General features: G+C 39.6%; 1 protein-coding gene across 3 annotated transcripts in view; it reads left to right on the plus strand.

The window, feature by feature from the left end:
• The first annotated feature begins 9,742 nt into the window (after window positions 1–9,742).
• Window positions 9,743–22,756, plus strand: part of LOC145227584 (A disintegrin and metalloproteinase with thrombospondin motifs 9-like) — a 50,677-nt gene continuing 37,663 nt past the window's right edge. For all 3 annotated transcript variants that reach the window (XR_013859930.1, XM_080092447.1, XM_080092448.1), the window contains exons 1-4: window positions 9,743–10,399; window positions 11,338–11,837; window positions 16,447–16,636; window positions 21,815–22,254. Coding sequence is in view for 2 of the 3 variants with exons in the window: in XM_080092447.1 (XP_079948573.1) it covers window positions 10,183–10,399; window positions 11,338–11,837; window positions 16,447–16,636; window positions 21,815–22,254 (1,347 nt within the window). In the remaining variant the exon portion in view is untranslated. The remainder of the gene's footprint in view (window positions 10,400–11,337; window positions 11,838–16,446; window positions 16,637–21,814; window positions 22,255–22,756) is intronic.

Below are 22,756 nucleotides of genomic sequence, written 5' to 3' on the forward strand. Positions count from 1 at the left end.
ATTAAAGTAGTGTTAAACCTCATGTCTATATATAGTGCTAAATAGTGATGGGACGAGTACCCGGTACTCGGTACTCGGTACTCGGTACTCGGTATCGATGGTATCGAACGATTTCAGTGGTATCGATACTCGTACTCGGTATCGAAATATTTTGTCTCAGTTTTCGATACCAACGTGCGAGTACCGAAGGCCGATTTACACCATAAGAATACGGGCAACTTTATGCCAATATTTACTTCGGACAGCACAAAAGTGGAAAAAAGTTCCGCCAGTTTACGTATATCTTTTTCGCTATCACATGGAGATTACAATTTTCGGCATGTGTGTGTGCACGCCTGTATCCCGACCATATGGCAGATAAATTAGCCAGTGATATACAACTAAGTACAACACTACACTTAAGTACTCGATAATCGTACTCGGTACTCGGTATCGAAGGTATATACATGTGGTACTCGTACTCGGTATCGGTGCTCGCTTCAAAACCTGGTATCGACCCATCACTAGTGCTGAATCATACAAGGCTAGTACCAGATTCCAGTGCTATAGTATGATTGCGCTTTATTGTTTCAGAATCACAAATGGACCTTAAAGTTGGACCCAAAAGCTGTAATCTTGGCCAATCTAAATTTATTTTCCACGGGGTTCGAACCCAGGACACTCCCGGGGACGAATCCCAATCAGGGTTTTTAAAAGCCCGAATTACCTTTTTTGCCATTTATTAACAAGGAAGAAAAACATACGCAATGGGAAGGGTAAAAAAAACATACGCAATGGGATGGTTATAGATAAGTAGCGACGAAAAATTAAAGACCTGCCCATTTTGCTTTATATATGGGAAGGTTCTTGCTATTTAAAGCCGCAATGTATTCAGATTTCTTGACTGATTTCACAGTGTGGAGGAACAGCGAGAGTTTATTCCAGGGGTCTCAAACTCAAACTGCTTTGAGGGCCAAAAACAAACTTTTAAGTAAGCCGAGGGCCGCACTTTCGAAACATTTGTTACAGACTGTAACCTACAGTGTAGCATGACAATAAACATATTGCGTGATTAAAAAGAGAAATGTTCATTATTCCTATTATCTTTATTATAAAACAATATTGTAGTAAATAACAAACAAATATACAGTGTAGCAAAGTGAAAGAGCCTGCTGTGTTTTATTGCTTTGGTGTGGAAACAATGGCATACAGTGACACAACAATGAAAAAAATGACGCAACAATCGCAATTGCTGATTCTAAAGATGAACTATTTCGATCATGCCATTTAAACGTTGCAAATACCACTATCAAAGAATGATTAGGTCTATATCATGTAAACTCATTGGTTTTACAGGGTCTTCCGCCCTCGTAAAACACATATCTTCTAAAAGTTCCTTTCGCGGGCCGCACAAAAACCCTTGGAGGGCCGCATGTGGCCCGCAGGCCGCGTGTTTGAGACCCTTGGTCTGGGAAGTGTTTTCGCGTAGCCCGAGTTACTGAATCCAGGGCAAGTATGATGTTAGTCGTGCGGCATATAATGGACACTGTTTGGAAGTTTAGGATGGCAACTTGGCCCCTGATATAATAACAACCTTCCGATGTAAGATGTTTCGACCTCGCCCTCGCAAAACTGGAAACGCCCTTGAGCCTGATAATGTGAGTGGATTTCCACTCGAGAAGTTGTTGGTTAAAGTCTGGGCAATGTTGACTTAAACGGAATTTTTACTTGAATTTAGCCTATGTGTTGAGTTTCAAACGTTCCTAAAAACACTTTCGGCCAACTTGGTCGATCTTATGGTGACGAATGTATACCTTGAACCATAAAACCGCCGTTTTCTGTAATTACAAGATAACTGTGACAGTTTAACGCAAACCGGTTTAAATCTATGTAGATAAGTTCATGTGTGGGACCATGGAAATGCTTGGGAGACCGGCATGATTCGGTGTAACGCCGGTAATAGGTCTGCGTTCTTTGATGCCTAAATTTCTTGATTGGTTTAATTGTTCAAAAGGGCTGGATTTTGACTTTTGGACAAGTCAAAAAACGAGCTTTGGTGTGGGCCGTTGTGGTCCGCTAGGTTTGAAACTTATCCAAACAAACACAGTGAAATTATCTTGAAATTTAGATTGATACACAACTTGAGTTGATACTACCGTAAATATGGTAATAACCAAGAGTTCTAACCGAAAAACATTTCTGAAGTTCTACTGTTAAAAATCGTTGCAAACCTTGAAGTTTATTTTTAGTGCATTTTGTCCCAATTTTGGGTCCGCACAAAAGATTGTCCTAATTTTATCATCTACCGGGCTCAGTTTAAACATCTATACATCAAACGTTGTTGAAGCCTGTCTAACTTTTATCGAGTTAACCCAGATAAAGTTTTTTTGCTTCTACCGGAGCGATCGCGTCCAGCCTGTGTGACGTCACTATGCTTTACAGCGTCCGCCGCCTTTTATGTTTCTGCGCCGGTCAGCAACGTTGGGACAATAATGTGCCGAGACTTTAACAGCAGGCGAGTTCGGTCGCCCTTCAAATATTAACTTTTCCCGCAAACAAAGCGAATAGAACGTGCCCGACGCGATTTTAAAACTTCACATCGGTTCATGTAGGAGATTGCAAGTAGCATAGTTCTGCTCGCACGGGGACTGCACACATTTTGCCCCAATATATTGCTTGGCAAAAAAAGTGCAAAGCTTATAAAGTCATAGACTGAGAAAGCGCTATGTTCGATTGCATTAAGCTCGTTGGAAAACCCGCTAAACGCTTGCAAAGTCGTGCATAAAGCAAGCGCTATGGTTCACTGCAAGAAGCTCGTTGGGGAACCCGCTTTGAGCTTGCAGAGTCGTGCATGTAACAAGCGCCATGATTGACTGCACAAAGCTCGTTGGGGAACCCGCTTTAAGCTTGCAAAGTCTTGCATATAACAAGCGCTTTAGTTGACTGCACGAAGCTTTTACTGACGATAAGTAACAACCGACATGGTGAATTAGCTCGAAACCTATATAAACGTTTTTTGTCGTGTCTGCAAACAAGCCTGTGAAACATCATTAGAAAAACGTGTACAAAGTCGTGCACGAAAGAGCGATTTGGTTGATTGCACGAAGCTGGTTACTAAACCCGCTTCAAGTCGTGCATGTGAAAACACCAGTTCTTGCAACAATATGTTTTCGGGCTTAAACCATTTCAACTTTTGTTGGTTTAACATTTTCCTGCCGTCCGTCAACCAAATCCCCGGTATCCGGTATCTTAAATTGTAAAAGTTACGTCATAATTGTTGATTGACGAATCACAGTGGGTCACGGTCGGTTGATTTGCGAACAGAGCCAGCGTGTGTTTTTTTGTTTCCAATCTCAACCCTGTGATTTTTCTGCGGTCAAAACTCAGTCCAATGTGATTTATCAACACCGAGGCGCGAAGTTTAGCGTGGGAACGCACTTGCAGACTTTATACGAGCTCGTAGAAGGCAAATTATGACGTCATGCCAAGTTTGTTCTGTGTCTCGTGTCGGGACAGCCGGAAAACCATTTTCTGACTCATATTTTTTCAAGCGCCCAAAACGTCAGTAAAAATGGGAAGTAAGAATAAAATGATTATTATGCCAAATAATGTTTGAAACAATAAAAAAGCGGCGCAGAAAATCCTACGCCAAACAGAATCAACTGCCATACGCAATTTTCGTACATATATTTAACCAAAGGTGTTTAGGCATCTTCAGTTTCTTATTTAAATGGATTAAAAGTTAAAGCGAAGTACACTCGACTTACACAATTTGTTTTTATACGACGCCTGGAAACAGGATTAAAACTACTTCGTTCAGTCCACTCAGTCAAAATCTCACTTAAGACTTCCATGGACCAAGTCATACATCTGCCTGCAACCTATCCTGACAATAACACACTTCATTGCAGTAAGCTGGTTGCTTAACCCGCTTCATATGCGACATACTCTGCGATTAAATACACGAAGCTAGTTTGTTGCAACATTTTTCAGAACCTTTTAGTTAAATTACATTTTTTTCTACTCCGATGGCATCAAAGTGGTGAAATCACATCAACGTTGCCATAACTTACCTACTAAAAGCCAAAATGGCTGGGCTTAGGATTTAACTATACATGAAACTATGGTTTTAAATCCATACTTGTTTTGTTCAAATACTTTTTTGGTTAAATTACACTGTGTGTAGATGAAGTCATTGTAGTGACATCACACTAACGTTGTCAAATATTATTTGATAAAAGCAACCTTAACGATTTTTATAACTTTGATGTTGACTGACGAGTTTGGAAATTTTCGCGAAAGGAACGAAACCAAATAAACAAAGTTGGGTCGGTTGAAAAACGCCGCCAAATCTTGACACATCTTGCTCGTATCAGACGAAACAAATTTTCACCTTTCAATATCAAAGTCGACTATGATGTCATACACGAGTGGTTGTGATATAATATGCCCCTTTTTAACACCCCAGCACGTGTATATAAATCAACTGAAATTTTATCCGAATAATTTTAGATGTGTAGTGGGAAAGTCAGGTTCTGATTTTTATTATTGAAAGAGTTATTTATTGATGCTAACTGTTGGTAATATTCGTTCTTATTATTCTTTCGTGTTTTTATTTTTCGTATTTCGGCTACAGTCAGCATCAAATTGAGCTCACTGCATAAAAAAGACATGTTGAAGAGCATGAAGCCAATAAATGATAAGCTGCAGAGAGTGCCCACTGTTTCGACCAATAAGCTTTTTAGTGCGGCTGGTGACATGACATATTGAACCAAGTTTAATTGTGCAAGGTCAGCACATTTTGAATGCAGACCAAATTCCGAAACTTGCATTTTTGCGGCTATTCGTTTGATGTTGCTTTCTGGGGGTTCATTACCCCCTATTTGCTACTGTATGGGTTTAGGGGTGAGCCTTCCGCCCCGCCCCTGCTATTTCGGGGGTTTTAATTATCTTCAAGACACCCGTATCCGGGGGTCAAGCGAGACCCACTTAACCCAGCTACCCCACCCACCTTTTTCTCGCTGCATGAGCGGAAGGTATTTTGACGGAAATGTGGAACAATATAATCTGTTTTGGGAAATCGGATTTTGATTTCAAACAGAACGATTTGTTTTCATATTGTAAATGGTATTGGGGGTAATAATTCAAAGTCTAATTTTAGGTAAAAATGCGCTAAATAGAATTCATATTTACCTTGATTTACATGCTGGGATTATTTCACAAGGGAGTTGTAATCGTAGTTTTAAGTCATTAATCTCAACATTACCACCAATTCAGTTTGAACTGCACGAAGCTCGTTTAGAAAACCCGCTTTGGCATGCAAAGTCCTGTATGTATAACTCGCGTTATGGTTGTCCAGTAGATCGATTTTGGTGTGCAAAACTGTACAAGTAACAAATGCACTATGGTTAACTGCACGAAGCTCGTTAAGAAACCCGCTTAGCATGCACAGACGTGTATGTAACACGCACTGTATGATTGACAGCTCGAAACAGGACACTTGTTTGAAACGTGCAAAGCCGTGCACCAAAAATCACACCACGAAGCTCGTTGTAAATCTTCCACAGGATAACATGGGCATTCTAATTAAACCAGCATCAACCACACCTTGCAAAAAATCTCCACAAGCCGCTTTTGAAGTTGGATGTCATTGTCCGAATTTCCTTCCCGTATTTCCGACTGACAGAAGAGAACAAAGTTTGCTTTCCACAGTCGGTTTTGTTGAAGCAACGAAAGCTTCTGATCACAAACCGAGCGCGAACGGGTTTCCATCGAATCCTTTCATCTACTTTTGTTTGCCGGAGGTGGCCGCGATGTTGTTGTGATAATTATTACCCGCTACAGGACAGCGGGAAGGTGGTTTTGGAAGTTATTTCGCAAGCCGTTGTGCTGTCCTTCCTTAAAACGTCCCTTAACTGGTTTTACCTTTGAAAAATGACGGTTGTCCATCTTATCATTGACTCCTAACCTATTTGTAAGGACGAAACATTAATGTTAATTTATGTTTGCCTTTACTTAAATTACTCACTTTTTTATAAAAATGCATTTAATTAACCATCGTGCCTGCGCTTGGGAGTAGTTAAAGCGAAAATAATAACCACTGTTCCATAAGCATCGTGCCTATGAGAAGGTTAAAGTAAAATTAAATGTTTTCAATTGTGGGTAAAATGGGTTGAGTTTAAAAACATAGAAAAACAATTGCACTAAAACATTTAAGCACCAATGTGGAAATCGCAAGAAAAAAATGTAAGAAATTTCATGAAAGTGGAGGGATAAGTTAGTTGGTTGATCAAGTTTAAACGCGCCATACACCATATATTGCATTTTGTTGAAAAGTGGGTAGTTTAATCGACGAAAAAAACATAGCGACACAATTTCAATCACTAACAAACACTAAGTCGGAGTAAGCTGCGCAACATTAAAACGTTATGACGTTTAATAAGGTGGAGGACTTTGGTAGGGTAGGCTAAGGTTATAATACGCTATCCGGTATTGTACCAATATCTACATACAAGTTAATGAAGCCATAATTAACAGCAATTATCTGAAATTAGTGATTAGTTTAAACCCCGGGCGGCTTCAGGAAAATCAACAAAACCTTACACGGGCAATTTGGCCAGAAAACAGCTCAGAACTTCGTTGGCCTAACGTTGTGGTTTCGTCACAATCCCAGTGTACACGTAATAATCGTTGTTGTTGTCATTTGGAATGTGTGACAAGGTGAGTTGAATTAAATAAGTGACAAATTATTGGAAACAGTTGAAAGAATATTGTACTTGCCGGTTTTCGTTTCTAAATTGCCTCGCAAATAAGGTTAGCAATACAACGTATTAAACCATTTGTTTTAGCCCATTTTTAATTAATAACTTAGTCAAAGGAGGAAAGAGTATGTCAAAAGGCCCATTTAAATTAAAACGAATCGTTGCTGAAAAACAACGGACAAACATTCCGCTATTGGAAATTCAATGAAATCAGCACAAATTAATAAAACTCAATATTAATACGTTACAATATCATGGTTGGAAATAGATAAAACTCCGATTTTAACAATCAGAAACAATACAAATTTCCAAATTATTTTATAGTAAACAAAGCACTAAATGTGAGTGTAAACGTTTAAACAACGCTGATATTATTCGAAACATGGTTTAGAGTTAATTTCAATTGGGCAAAATCCCAACGCATGGCTAAATTCGAGCTGGACTCAATACGTGTGAATTTAAGGTGGTCGTAGTAAAAAGTTGAAACGGGCACAAAACGCCGGCCGGCCTGTGGGATGCGACGAGATAAGGAGAGAGAAAGGAAGAAAGGAAAAAGAGAGGAGTGCGTGAGAAGAAGGCAATCGTCCTCTGGCGAGAGTGGGAAAAACGCCGGCGAGTTTTTGGCTCGCAATTCTGCTCATGGTTTGATTTTGGTTTTTGTGTAAGTTTCAGGGCTTTCTAGTCAAATGTTGCAAACATTCATGTTCGCTCAGGAATTGCGGATTGCATTGTATTGCTTTAAATGTTTGTGTGATTACTTGTTGTACCGACTGTCTTTTCTAAGTTCTTGAGCTTACTTAAGTATTGTTTATTGGATAAGTTAGGTCTGTTAAAGTTAGGTGTAGTTGCCAGTTAAGCTTGTACTGATTAATACTTGCAGCAAACAGTTCATTTGAGCACACGACTGATAGTTGAAAGTGTGATTTTTATCATTTAAAACTCGCAATGAAACATGTGGCTGTAGTAAGGTGTTGGATGGTTTGCACAAAACGCAGTTTTCTAACAGCAGACAAGACAACTATTGATGCCGGGCGGTTTCAAATTGTTGCCGAAAATCGAGGTGCAATATCCCGCCAAAGCTTGAACTTAATTGTAAGGTGTCATGGTGTAAGTCATGAAACGTATACATGTTGATGCAACTTCTAGTATAGTTGCCATAGGACAAATTGTTTTGCGCAAATTAAAAGATTAGGTTTAAAATACAACACCATGCGACAAATGGGTAATTGAGCTGGGGGCGTTGGTAAAGAAATACCGGACACCGTAACATAAATACTTGCATAGATTGCACATTCTCAGCGCATACAAAAATTTATGTTGCGCTTAATTTATTGTGTGCTCTCGCTAATATTGTATTGTTCGTAGTGGTTATCTGTTTGCTCAGGGAGATTGTGTATATGCCCAGACACGTGAAAATCTATGCTATGCATAAACTGGTGTATGGCCATAACGTGCACATCTAATGTTGCTCGCTGTGGTCCTCAGTGCAGTCAGGAGAGCGTGTGTATTCCCAGACACACGAACGGGACTTTGGTCCACAGAGTTCAACGTATCTCGTTCACCGTTTAACGGTCGTTTCCCAGTCAAGTTCAGCTTAAACAGAGTATTTGAGTTTAAGAGGTGGAATTAGGTCAATGAGGCTGCGAATTTTCCTGCCGTGCTTTGGTTTTTTGACAGCTGCCTTGAAACAATGGCGACTTGCCTTTGCCGTCGGAAAAACGAATCGCTCGTTTGTTTATCTTATTTGCGCGATTAATTATGACTTAACAAGTGAATGGCAGACAATAAATTAATGCATGACAGGTTTACGTTAGACGCTGTCTTTGGTGCCATTACCGTTGAAATACGATGAGCATTTTTGGTCAAAAAACGAGGCTTTTTCACCTAATTCAAGTGAACAAAGTTGACTTTGTATCAGAATAATAACAATGATACATTGTTACTGTGTTTGTTTTTAAATAAACGTTTCAATAATCGCTTTTGTTGTACTTGGTACAAATACATTACAGTTTTTGATAATTTTTTACATTTTGCAAAAACGTTTTTAACTACCACTTCTGCAAACGTTTAAAACTACATCGTGTGTAGATTTCAAAGGCATAGTTTTGCCGCTTATTTGGCACAGAATCATGCTAAACTAAATGCTTGAATGCATACCTACTTCTTTATTTTGCCGTAGAAAAAAACTTTGAACCATAAAAATGTATGTAATACACAAAAACATGAGAATTGCATTGGAGTTATTTATCACTTCTGAGAAACCCGTGTGAGTGATAGAGAGAAACATTGCAGAGTTGAAACTTTATGACTTGTTTGCTGTGATTGTTTTATACTGGGCGTTTATGAGAAATGCATTAAAACATGGCTCGTAAAATTGCTTCTCGGTTAAAAGTTGGCACGTTCGCTCTCGTGCTTATTATTATGCTTGCGTAATAACAACATAAATTTGAGTAACAATTTGTGTTTGCCAATCGCTATCTCTGTAGTTAGTATTGGGGAGTTATTGCAACTTGTCTGTGTGTTGTTGTTATTATTCTTGTGGTCGAGAAAGGTTTTAATTGTGAACACAATTTCGTAAACATTAGAATCAGCACTGTTTTTGCATAAGCTCCAATGTCATTAAACTTATGACTTGAAATTGACCAACGTTAACATCAGAAAGCTCTTCTTCAATGTTGCTGACAATTGCGTCAAGTTCAATAAACTTCCGTCAAATGTAGTTGTCAATGTAGTTGCTTTTCAAACAACTAATACAATTCACAACTAGAAATGTAGTTGTCAAAAGTACGCCAGGCCTATTAAAGGGTTGTACCGAATCAACCGGTCACCAAGCATTCTCATATGGCTGGCACAGGCTAGAAAAATCTAGTTGTGAATTGCATTAGTTGTTTAGAATGCAAAGTTTTGAAAGCGTTTGTCAGCGCTATTCGTCCAACCGAGCAAGACTTACTCGGAAATTCTAATATTAGGCCTTAATGCTGTGACCAGTATGACTTAACAATGTAACGTCGTTTGTGTTTTGTTTCAGCCCGGGCCAGTTTGGTAGCAGAATAGAGTGGGATCGGCTGATATCGGTGACACCGGCCATTAGCGGAGCTGATAAGTCGAGTTTCTTGCTGAATTCACTCAATCGGGGATTACACTGACCACTGGCTGAGGAACAAGCACTTGAGTGTGTGTGATAATAAGTCCACTTAGGTGATTACTTTTATTGCGGCTTGTCAACCTTATCTGGCAATGTGATAGAATGATAGAAATCACTTGGGTGCCTTGGAAGTGGGCAGTTTGTTTCGGACAACGACGTTCCTTTCATCCGACAGTGTAAAGGGATTTTATCAAGAGGATTCAGCAATTTTGTCTACAGACAAGGATTTTGATTAATTTTATTTTCCGCCGGAAGTGGAGTAGTATTTCCCGCAAGATTTTGAGCTGGACCTCGATCATGCGCAAGACGCGGACACAGAGCATTGCGTCTGCCGCCCAATCGGCTCTTGTATTCGGATTATTATGTTTATGTCAACATACAGTAACATTGCGCGCCACAAACGTAAAGGAAATCAGTCGGACGACGTCGAAGTTGGAAACCGAGGACCGCGTGGCGCCAAAACTGGACGCCCTGAAGTTTCAGGCGCCGAATGGAGGACAGTCCGTGTTAAAAGGTAGGATTAAAGTGAATGCGATTCGTATCCCGGTGACGACGTAAGGATTAAATTCAGCTAATTTATGTCCCGCTCAGACTGTGAAGGGTGTGAATAAACCAAAGGTCCTCTTATGCAACGTTGACCGAAGAACCAATGACCCAAAGTTACCCTTGTTGCGTTTCAAACTTGACCTTTGAGCGCAACACACTATCTGAACATGTGATAATGTTCACTTTGACCCCTGCTTTCGGCTGCCTGACGTTACGTTTTCGTTAAGACGTCAACTTTTTATTCAGCTGAAAGAGAATTGCCCCAAAGGTCAAATTGGAACTGAAACATTCCCTTAATTTCACGTTTTATAGTATATTGCGTAGGGCTTCATACTAGATTTCAAATAAAAGCATAAACTCTGCAAAATGTCTTTGCTTGCTTGGACGCGCAAAACTCGCTTGAAAACCCAGTCCTTTCGCAAGGTTACGTGTGAACAAGCGGTCACAATCACGATCTCAGGAAGTTGTCGACGAAAGTCAATCCCTACTTACTACAAGCAGGTGGCAATTATTCTTACTAGCTTGGGGCGAGAGGTGACCGGGCTCTCACTCAATCGCCGGGGTTGGAAATTAAATTTCAAGCACTGCCCGGCTAACAGGGAGGGTTCTTACCTTGAAAACACGTCGATTGGCGGCTAGCACGGCGCGAATTTGCGGTGGCGCGCTCAAATTCACAGCACACGTAATAAATGACCTTGAATGTTGATGAACGAACTTGACCGAACTTAGACCTTCAGTCAACCCTAGATTACAACTATATTTGTGTTTTTGCCCCACACTGTATTATCTGTACACTATGCATTATGGCGTCATAACGATAACGTCTTCAGTTTTTGTCATTCGTACTAAACAATCGACAATCGCGCAAACGATTCGTACGTTCTATAATATCTCTTTGGTGCTCAGAAAATCTCGCGCACGGTTTCCATGACAACCAACTCGTGGTCCCGATCCGTCTTCATCACGTGACCGGACACCCGGTCCACCACGGACGTCACTTCCGGAAGCGCGCCAACGAAGAACATCCGAAGCGCGAACGACGAAGAAAAAGAGAAATCAGCGACGAAGCATATAGCCATTATGACGTCACACGGCGCGCTATGTTTGACTTTATTCCGGGACGATACCGGAACGATACGCGAAACGATGACGATATTATCGACCAGCAACATTTGGATCATAGATTCGCAAATTTTTCGCTCGATGCCTTCGGGGAAAGGTTCCATTTACATTTGACCCCCTACGACGGGTTCCTGGCTCCCAATTATACCCTCCACTACATGGGTAACGCTGAGAAAGAAGGGTTCAAGGGAGCGTATCTGGGTGTGCCACGTCATTGTTTCTACTCTGGTCACGTGAACGGAAACCCTGACCACAAGGCGGTTCTGTCCGTGTGCTCGGGATTGGTGAGTTACTTTGTTTATTTTGTTGCTGCATTTTGGAATTTTTTTGTCAGCAAAACCTACGCTTTGTAAAACTATCAAGCCGTAAGCATACACACGATGCACTTCAGCATCTGTGGGTTATGTCTCTGACCAAACTCGCGATATTTAAAAGTTATCAAGAAAAGCCCAAAGGTTTGCAGTTCGAATCCAACCGCAGACGTATGCCTAAAAAAGTTTTTTCCAATCTAGGCTATACTCGAAATTTCATTATTTGAAGTTTTCTTGTACAATTTCTAATTAAAATTACATCTTGGATAGAAAGAATTTATTGTCAAAAACCTTAATGTCAAAGAAATAATCGCGTACACACCCAAAAGATTGAACCTTTTCGAAACAAATGCTGTTTTATTCTGTGTTCGGTGTGGCGTAACGCAGCGGCAACACTTGCAAACAGAAGATTCCATTCTTCTCAAACGCACGCGCATTCTTTATCCATTGTTTCTGCGTTCGATTTCCCGTAGCAACGTCCAATAAATTTCACCTTCCAATGTTGCGCTGCAGGTTTTGCAAATCTCTGTGCAAGTTTTACCCATTTTGTCTACGTTAGAAGAATACGGTATAATAAAGGAAGCCAAAACAATAGTCGAAATCTAAACAATTGTTTTTGGCTTTTATGGAAAACAGTGCGTATTCTCTTGTCATACAAAGTCGGTTTATATAAATTATGTGCACACAATCGGGTTTTTAATTAGTTTGCTACATTTGTTCTTTATGTTCATTGGCGTAGCTTATATCAAAATGCACCAATCTCGGCATTTAGAGAAGATAAGTTTTAAGGTTGACTGCGCGAAGCTCATAAAGCAACCGGCAAACTTGCTTTGAAACAATTTCAAAATTATAAAGCAACGTATACATGTTGGGCGTGTCAATAAATTTTGCCACAAAAACCGAACCGGGAACCGCCCATGCACAATCCCCCCCTTTCTCTCCGCGACCCCGAAATGAACCTCACGCGTTCTAGAATTGAGCACGCGCCGATTGCAGAACAAACGCGCGAGAAAGAGCTCGTTCGAGTTGCCGTGTTTATTTATATCCGACCGGACGTGTTTTATTCTAACGAGGGCTGCACATAGCCCCGGGGGCCGTACTTCTCTTCCGCTTCGACTTGTTGCAAAACGACGCGAGCTCCTGAGCATTGTGACGTCATCCTCGCGGTATGAGCATGCCGGGGATTTGTAGAACGTCCAGGTTGCACGCAAGTGTTGCGGATTAGCGACAGAAGTGGGCAGTGTTTCACATTGGGAATTTTTTGCTTGTACTGTGGGTGATATTTCGAAAATTTGGAAACACTGCTGCAATAATAGAGGCTCAGTATGTTTTGCAACGTAAGGTTTAGGTATGATGTTGTACATACTGCATAAATATCGTTTGTTAAGAGATAGCCGTGCCCTTCATTGTTCAGCCTCCAATCTAAACATATCGCACCAGTAACGCACCAGTTTACAATGCACAAAAACGCGGTTTTAGGTACGTGCGTCCGAATGTAAAAGTTTAATTTTCGTCACAACCGTTGCTTAAGATAACTCCCAGAAAACCTTCAAAATCTTGCGTAAACATCACTTTACTTCAAACAATAAAACCATTCCAGTAGCAACATGACAAACCCACAAAACTGCCGCACACCTGATTGTGTAAATGCCAAAGTCGCGATTCGTTCCAAAGCATTGTTAAAAGGCTTCATGACGTCACAGTGTAACGCTATCGTTTTTGTTCTGAATGATATTTAGAATGAAATCGGTCGTCACTTTCGTCGATTGTCTAGTTAAGCAGGGGATTGTTACGTAATACGGCGCTGTAATAATGGTGTATTTGATCATGAATTTGGTTGTTTGTGTTTTCTTGTCATTTGTGACAATGGGTCAAAAATAACGAACAATTGCCGATTGTTCAGAAGTAGAACTGTTAGACTGTTGAAACTGGTTGTTGACAATTGTCGAGTGTTAGTCACCTTTCAAATATAATTTGTCACAATTTGTTCAAAACGAAAATTACCATTTTTACAATATTCTTTCATTGTCTACTGTAAGCAGAAAGAAAGTTACAAAAATAGATTTACGTTTGTTAGACACATTTCAATCCGTTATTTTCATACTTTTTCATTGGAAATATTACGTTCTTTGGGAAGTTAGCACAATATAAGTCAAATCCTTAACCAAATCCTCATTACAGCATTTTACAATGTAACCTTGCCGCAAATTGCTCAGTTCCAAATCTCTCGCTAATCTTCTCATCGAGGTTTAGCAAATAATGAGAGCCTTCCGCAAAAACTGGAGCCGTGTAAATTTGTAAATCCGCTAGCGTCACCGCAAAATCGCATGGTAACCGCTCGCATTCCAGTGGCGCGCTTGAAGCTTTGTCTCATTCAAAAACCGGCGTTTTTTTAAACTTCATGTTTGCTTTTGTCTGAGCTATCATATTGTTGTGGATATATGCGTACTATGCTAATCTGATCACGGATTTGTAAAAATATCACGGTAACGAACGAATTTAGTGTATTTGAATACAGGATGCTTTAAGACTATTTGGTTCTTTACGTAAAACGTAACAATCATTCAAGTGTACAATTTGTTTTGTTTGTTTTTTGGAGCTGCTTAATTTGCCACTGGAAGTTATTTAGCTTAATCTCAACGGAAACGTAAATTTGTGAATATGGAAAAAAAATCATGACTTTGGCAAACCTAAATTTTGTTACATAATATTTTATTGATTAAAGGCCTTTAAGATATAATAAACATTTGAGATAAAACATTGGGATGTAATAAATGAACAAATTGCAAGTTTCAGCCACTGTCAGTTGGAGAAATCGCAGCATTTTTGTGGCGAGCTGTGCAGTTCAGGAGTGTTGAAGTTCATTGACACAAACCTCTTAAAAGCACTTAACGACGAAGTTTCAAGGCCAACACCTGGTCCAATCACCTGTTTTTTGCGTAAAAAAAATTGTCTGTCGCAACTGCGCCCAAATTCCAAGCACAATTTTCTGCAATACCTCATAGGTTCGACCTCTTTGAGTTTTTTGCTTGGTTTGAAAATCGTGCCTGCTTTACCCAAGAAACCTCTATGATCACAACCTGTGACAGAAATAATCGAACTATCAGGCAGAATTGTCGTTGGTCACATCAAAGTGGATTTAAATTGCACATTTCGCCAAATTATTTCGAAATGGCGGCACCGTCTTTGTTGTTAAGTCGTAGATTCTATTTGAATAAGAATTTTGTAGTTTTGGTATAAACTTGTTGTGAGCCGCATTTAAAGCTGTTTAAACGAGATTTTAGAAACTTTGATAGCAATCTATTGTTGGTGACACTGCCTTTGTTGTAAAATCATGTGTTTCATTGTATTCGAATAAGATTTGTGTCAACTAATATAAACTTGTCGTGAATAGTATTAAAAGCGTTTTTTGGAGATTTTGAAGGCATTAATATCAAATATCAAAGACAAAAGTAACATCTTTAAGCGGGTTATGGTCCGGCTTTGTAAATCTTCAATGGCAAAACTGCCTTTGTACAAAGGTGTGATATATTCTATTTGAAAAAGGGTGCAATTTCTAAGAAGTAATATTTAACCTGCTACAACGTGTAAGTAACTTTTAAAGTGGGTTTTAGTGAGTTGGAGAAATTGCCAAAGACAGAGACTTTTGTTTTGACTTCACTTTGTTATCTACTCGAATCTTGCGGCAGTAAAAGTGCCTCACACTCTCCACGCTCAATGAATCGCGCACAAACCCTCCGTAATCCATTTAAACGATGACAATTGGCAATTTTAGGTTGACCGCGGTGTTCGATGTCGTAAAACAGGTGGCAGAAAGATTCTAGAATCATTTTCCGAACTCTCAAAGTTGCCCAGTGGCGCATTCTTGCTCGGGTCCATTTGAAACCGTCACGCTCTTGCAAAGCTAGTTATGAAGACACAATGAGGGCATTGTGACAGAACAAGGCCCTACGACAAGGGGCACAAACGTAAATAAAAACAATTCACTTTTTCACGCAAACTAGGGGTTGTGTTTCAAGATAAGAGAGATTTGCTTTGGAGTTTTTTCGCATGTGAAGGTCACATGTCTCGTGGAATTTGACACTAAATCATTTTAAGACGTAACTCCTTAAATCTACATATTTTTTTTACAATGTTGAAACTAAAGATTTTTCCCGCTGTTTTGCGCAAGATTTTACAGTACAATGAGTTTATTCTCTTGTTCATTGTTTTTGTTTCAAACCAGTGTTGCCGGTGTCGCTTTCGAATTGTTGTCGGTTGAATTTAGAACGGAAACGCGAAAGTGGAAACGAACTTGTTATGCTCTGCTGCTTTCGAACGTTTTGATTGATCATCGACAATGCCGTCACAAAGGACACATTGTAACTTGACAATAGCTGGTCCCAAAGTGGGATTACTGGGGTTTTGGGGTAATAATCCACCTGGACCTGGTGCTGTCAATTATAGAGGCAACATTTTGGGTGATTTAGGGGTAAAGGAAACAGCGAATTGCCCCCAAACTATCTGATTTCACCTCAATGCCGTGCACCCTTTGTTACGTAACCGCGATTCACGTATTCGAGAACGATATATTTGTTTGCAGTTTGGCGCGTTCCGCACCGGAACCTCAGACTTCCTTATCCAACCGCAGCAAGCCGAGAAGTATGACGTCAACAATGAAGATGACGTCACGGGTGATGACGACAGCGAAGAGGGGACGAAGCCGCACCGAATTTTCAAACGCAGTTCGCGAACTTCGGCTGATAAAGGTCGTGAACTCTGCGCGTTCAAAGGTACGTCGTAAGGGTAAACCCTGTTTTACGTATCAACGAGTGTTTTACGCATTAAACGATACAAAATTGTCGGGGTAATATTAAAGATACAGTTCTGTAATCAGACCAGGTTCCTTTACAACTATTGCATAGTTCACCGAGTGCACCAACGGTACCAAACACTTCGCCACTTAACGTCAATTGCAGATATATAGCGTCGTACCGAATGCATGTAATGTCGAATAGTTATTGCAACCTTTGTATGTATGCTGTCAAGCGTGACCGCCACGTGACTTTGTAACTTGCATCGTGGCCAACGCCAATTGACCTCTACTAATTATACATGACAGACACACGCGTTAGTGACATCACAATGAAAACATTATGGCGTCGTGTCTGCAGCTGCATTCGCGCCGTTTCAGACAACATTGTGTCGCCATTGTGACATCTGTAATGAGATTGTTACCATCTGTGTGACAGACAATAGCTGTCGTGTTCATTAGGTTTTGATCATAAAACGTCCATTGCTTACGGTTCCGAATTATTATTTAGCAATTATGACGTCACACGTACGTAAATAGGTTGTTGTTACGTCACTTTGTAATGGGGATATTTGTACCCGGTAAATATAACTGATAGCCGGGTCTATGAATTGAACTGACATTTGCTTAAAGACCGGGCGTCTGCCAATATGTTACATTGATAACATTCCTACTCAACTAACATGTTGTAGCTGATGGGTGTATGTAGGTTCGTATCTAAGTAAACACTCACCTATCAATGTACACAAATGAACTGAGACGTGGTACCGGAGATACACCAAACTTTATAGAGACTTTTTACACGCAATACCTTCGTAGAGCTATTTTTAACCGCTATAAAAATCAAAGAATTTTAGGTGTTGAATTTTTACAACACAACAAAACAACACAAATTCTGTAACGGGTTTGTTAAAAACCATCGAACATTGAAGCATGTGGGGTGTCATGGAATATAGTTTAAATCACAAGTAGCGTTTACCAAAAACTTTGCTTCAAGCTTAAAACTGTTTTTTTTTGTATGACTTTCAAAGCTTCCACACACTGTAAATTATTTCTGCACATCATTACTTTGATTGACTGCACAAGGCTTGTTCGTCAAACCATTTTAGTTCTTTAACGTTGCTTCTCGTAAAAACAAATTGCAAATAACTTTGTATTTTAAACCGCACATACTTGTCCGCATTAATTATATTGCTAAAAACACGCGGTTGGCTGCACGAAGCTGGCTGGGAACCCGCTTTAAGTAGGTGAAGCGAGTTTAGGCGAACAAAACACAACAAGGACTATCTTTGTGCTCATTTCCTTATTCGTCACGATCAGAATGGGATAATTATCGATTTGCTGACGACCGGGTGTGTAACGTTTCCTCCTGTAAATTACCATGTATTAAGTGGGAAAGTTCAGCACTGCAAGAACCTGTTTCTCACGTGTATTTGATCTGAATGAGGGACTTCTGGATCATTTAGACTTTGCACCACAATTTTGATGAACTGCAGTTTTATTAGTTTTCTCTTCATTACTTTATTTGGACCGATTCGAATTTGGGAATTCGTCAGGGCGAAAAGAATGTAGAATATTTTTGCTGGTTAAAGTTTGTTCGAAATTCCATTAAAGATATAGGCCAAATTTCAAATATACCTTTTGAAATACTCTTCGCAATAAACACAAGCAATTGTTGAGTGTAAAAATGTTAATAGTTGAGTAATTGATTGCAAAAGTGTGTTAAGTGTTTAATTGAATAGGCCTTTCGATTTTCAGAAAATTTCATAATAGCAACAAAATCAGAATACAAAGCAACTACTCCAAATGTAACATTAGCACTGTTTAATGCATAAACATACGCTTATTAAACCGACAAGTTTTTGCTTGAAACAACCATTGAGTTTTTGTATCAGCCTCGTCCAGTGAGTAGGGCCTGGGGGTTGAAGTGTTGGACAGCGTCAGATATTCACCGATTCCTTCATTGGTTTCCGTTGCACTTGAAAACCTGAGCAGATGTCCTTGCTCTCAAGTTGAACCGTCAACAAATCGATGACGTCATTCTCTTTGTGACCACGAGGAGACTTGATCGTTACGCTTGAGTGCCCGACCGTAGCGTCTACTTCAAATGTCCACCGCTCATTTTAAGTAAACAATAATGAAACTTGCTACCTTTCCAAAACTCTTCATCATTATTGTATTAAAATGGTTGCCTGTCTACTTTGGAATACACGGATCTGTTCTGAAGCTTACTCACTGGTAATGACATAAGCCTTTGCCGAAACGTTTAAAGAATAATGCATTTTGCTTTTTACTTCTATTTGGGTCGTTATGTTCGTACGTAATGAAACGTTGTATGATAATCTTGTTGTTTGGAAATAAGTCCTTTTTGGTCATATTTGGCTTTTTAAGATCGCCACGGATGGTTGCACAAAGCTTGCTTGCAACCCACTGCGTGGAAAGCAACGATTTCTAACTTATACGCATATATTCTGCCGTCTTCGATGCCACCAAAGAAGTCAACGCGTAAAAGGGTCATTATCTTTCACCTGATACCTGTAATAGCTTTCTTATACTTATTCTGGCTTTAGATGTGCCAAAAGTGTCAGGTCTATTTCATCTCCAAGTTCAAGGTCTTGATCCAACTTAATCCCTAAGATATTTTAGACCTTCAAGGTCATTTCACACTGAAACTACGACACCCTTGTATATTTGACCTTGACCTATTTAAGCAGGTTTTCCAACGAGGTTCGTTTTGTCGATCGTGTGTATTCTTTTATAGTTGTTATACCGAGATGAAGATAGACTTATACAACAGAACTGTTTTTCACAATATTTTAAATTGCATATTCAGTGTATTTTGCAACTTATTTTTGCAGTTAACTTTAACGAAACTCGCTGGGTAATCTGCTTTGAAGGTACTTTGGCGATTGTTTGAAAATTTGTCAAAAAAGTGAACTTGTAAAAGTATCAGTAAATTACAAGTGGGTTTCGTGAAAGTTTCTATCCTTCAAATGCATTTAGACTTTCTCAAATAGATATAATAATTTGTTTATCAAACTGATCGCTCGACGCATCCATCATTATTTGGTCACAATTAAACTTATTGTTCCAACATCATAGTTGACTTCGTTTATTTATCCCCTTCTTTCTCATCAATCAAAAACTATGTTTCCGGAACATTCACTAAAATCGAATAAATGATTGTTCTCTCATTATTACGCCGCCCACTGAGCAGTGTTAGCAAACAATCGTCGTTTGTCGTACACAAAGGAATTGTGGAATGTTTCTTCTGTTCTGTGTTGGGTCGCCACTTACCACCACTTGTTCGGTTTCAACCGACAAGACAGATCAGTTGACCGGTTACCATACACTCTCCAGCCCTGACGACCACCCATGAACATTGTTCGTCAGTTTGTGGTTCTTTGTGGCAGTTTGTGGTTAAAATGTCAGCTTCGAAGGTCGATTGATCCATAATCACGCATTTCAGGGTTTGGTTGTAGACTTTCTTTGGCTCTTTCCTGCCCAAATCCACATTCAAGCGTTCAATTTACCTAAAAGATCATTTACTTCTTTCCTAACATTCCATATACCGTAAATTTTGAAAGAAACTAATTAAAATGATAAAGGTAAAGCGTTCCTAAAATACAACTGCATAAATTTATCCTGAAAAGGGCCAAAAACGTTCAGTTTGTGAAGTTGATTAAACACTGCATGGAAACAAATTATATTTACAAAGTTTGGCACATAGGACTTCAAATGTGCTGCAGATCCAAAAACTGTTAATCTAAGTGTAAAATATAAAGTTTGGATTTCTGAAATGTGCAGTGGATTTACAAATCTTGAAGGTTTCAAACTTGTACAAAGTTGTTCGCCAAGTCAGAAACACAAGCGTACAAAGTGTCCTTAGCGTCAGAAGAAGCAAACAAACAAAGTGGTCGACTTTCTCTTCAAGTAGTTCCACTCAAGTAGCATGGAAGAAATCTCAACCTGTTGCTTCCAGCTATCAGGCTTGGTTAACTTGCCATTTGTTTACATTGCAGTTGCAAGCGGTCTTTCATCTTTCAGGCTTAACATAATTCACCCCTTTGAAGTTCCCCGTCTGACTGGGGCCGCTCTACGGGTAAAAAACGCGGCCTTAAGTGGGTAAATGGGGCCATGGGGCGAATACAATGCGGTAATGGGGGTAACTGATGGCCCAGTTGGGTGAATGTCCTCAAGTCGTTCAAGTTGATGTACAGTTGTAAAATTTTATTTTTATGTATTTTTTCGGTATATAGGGTTGAACCTTTTAATAATCACTTACTTCAAACATTTTTTAAACCTCATTACTAAATCATGTTGCGCAAAACGTTGTTAAATACCAAGTTTTACGACTTTAACACTTTCACAGTTGGAGTTTGAACTCTTGTCGTTAAATCAGTTCCCATGAAATTACATCAGTGCTAAAGTTAATCATGCGTGCTCAAATACGCGCCAAACTAATCTATTTGAACTATTGGCACGCAATAAAGTCCATTGTTTGTCTTTTCCGGTTACAATTGCCTTCTTTATTGCGTCATAAAACTTTGTATTGTCGAATCAAGTTGTTTGTTGAAGTTAAATATTTCGTTCAGATGTTAACGTCACACCACAGATTGTTACGTCACATATATTATTTCACTGCGTTCTAAACCTACAAACATTGGTTTGTTAAGTCATAATTTCGCATTGCTACGTCATAAACATAATTCTTTGAACGGAGTTTTGCAAGGAGAAAAGCTTTTTAACAACTTTTTTAGCAAACGTTTTACTTAAATAACTGAAATAAAGTTTTTTTACGACTATTTTTAATATTGTGTCCAAAAAAGCTCATCTCATAAACGCAGAAAGTTTTCCCACAATTCCTGTCGCGCCGAGTCACGCCTCCCTGCTTTTACAAGTGGTCGTGGTCGTGCGCAGTGAGGCATGAAAGAACCTCCTCATTCTATTTCATTTCGTGGGTTCTTGTTCCCGCAAAAAATGAAACCAAACCACATCGGTCACAATGCATCTAAAAGTTGTTGTGAGGTTAAGAAACAACAAGTTATTACGCAACAATGGCTATTATTCCCGAATAAAACACTTTACACTCGCCGACTATAGCTTAAAATCACAAGACTTAACTTAAAGCATTCAACTTAATTTTTTTGTTTCTTAGATCCCGCACCCGAAGAGTTCGGGGAATCCCCACCGTCTAGTAACTTTGACGACGAAATCATTCACAAAATGCGGAGAAAATCCGAATCGGCGCGAAAACTGTCGTATCCGTGGCAACAAGCTCGGCTCCTTGCCAACGAGCGACGCTCACGTGACCGGATGACGTCACGGACGCGCGACAGGCTCGTTTCTATGGCAACCGGATCTAGAGAGCGCCCTCTGCTGCTCAGGAGACTCGCTAACCTCAAAATTCCGCGGGTCCGGCGTTCGATTGTGACGTCACAAGGTCATGGTGACGTAACAAGCGATGACGTGGAGAGATCGCGACGGAAGAGATACTTGTCTTATCCTCGCAATGTTGAAGTGATGGTGACTGCGGATAATATGATGGTTCATTCACATGATGATGTCGAACACTACGTTCTCACTCTTATGGCGATCGTAAGTTTGTTTTTCGTTTACTTTGTAATCCTATCTATCAAAGATAAATTCTTACAAGGTTTTGCTGCTTAACCATTATACTGATGACAACAATTGGTAAAATATTTGTAATAGAATGCACTCGTAATCCATACGAGCTAACAAAATACATGCAGCAAGTCATTTTTTGCCAAACTAAGTCCGTGTCTAATGTCTCTGTTAGTTACTTCGTGTGACAAATGTGGTTTAGTCGTATATGTTTAATAGATAAACAATGCAAGGAGAAAAAATATATGCAAACTGTTTATGAGTAAAAAAAGTTTAAATGATTAAAAAAGCAGAAATATGGACCGTCCTTACAATTGACTTTTAACCTTGTAGTGATTGTTTTCTTCAAAACATGTGGTTCCGGAAGGTTGAATCACTTCGATTCAATGTTAACCACGTGACACATGTAAAACATCGACAATCGCTTGTTTAACATTTCTATGTTTCCTGTGTCCTATGACGTGATATAATGTAG

This window comes from Phallusia mammillata, chromosome 5 (genome assembly GCF_965637545.1).
Source record: "Phallusia mammillata chromosome 5, kaPhaMamm4.hap1.1, whole genome shotgun sequence".
Lineage (NCBI taxonomy): Eukaryota > Metazoa > Chordata > Ascidiacea > Phlebobranchia > Ascidiidae > Phallusia > Phallusia mammillata.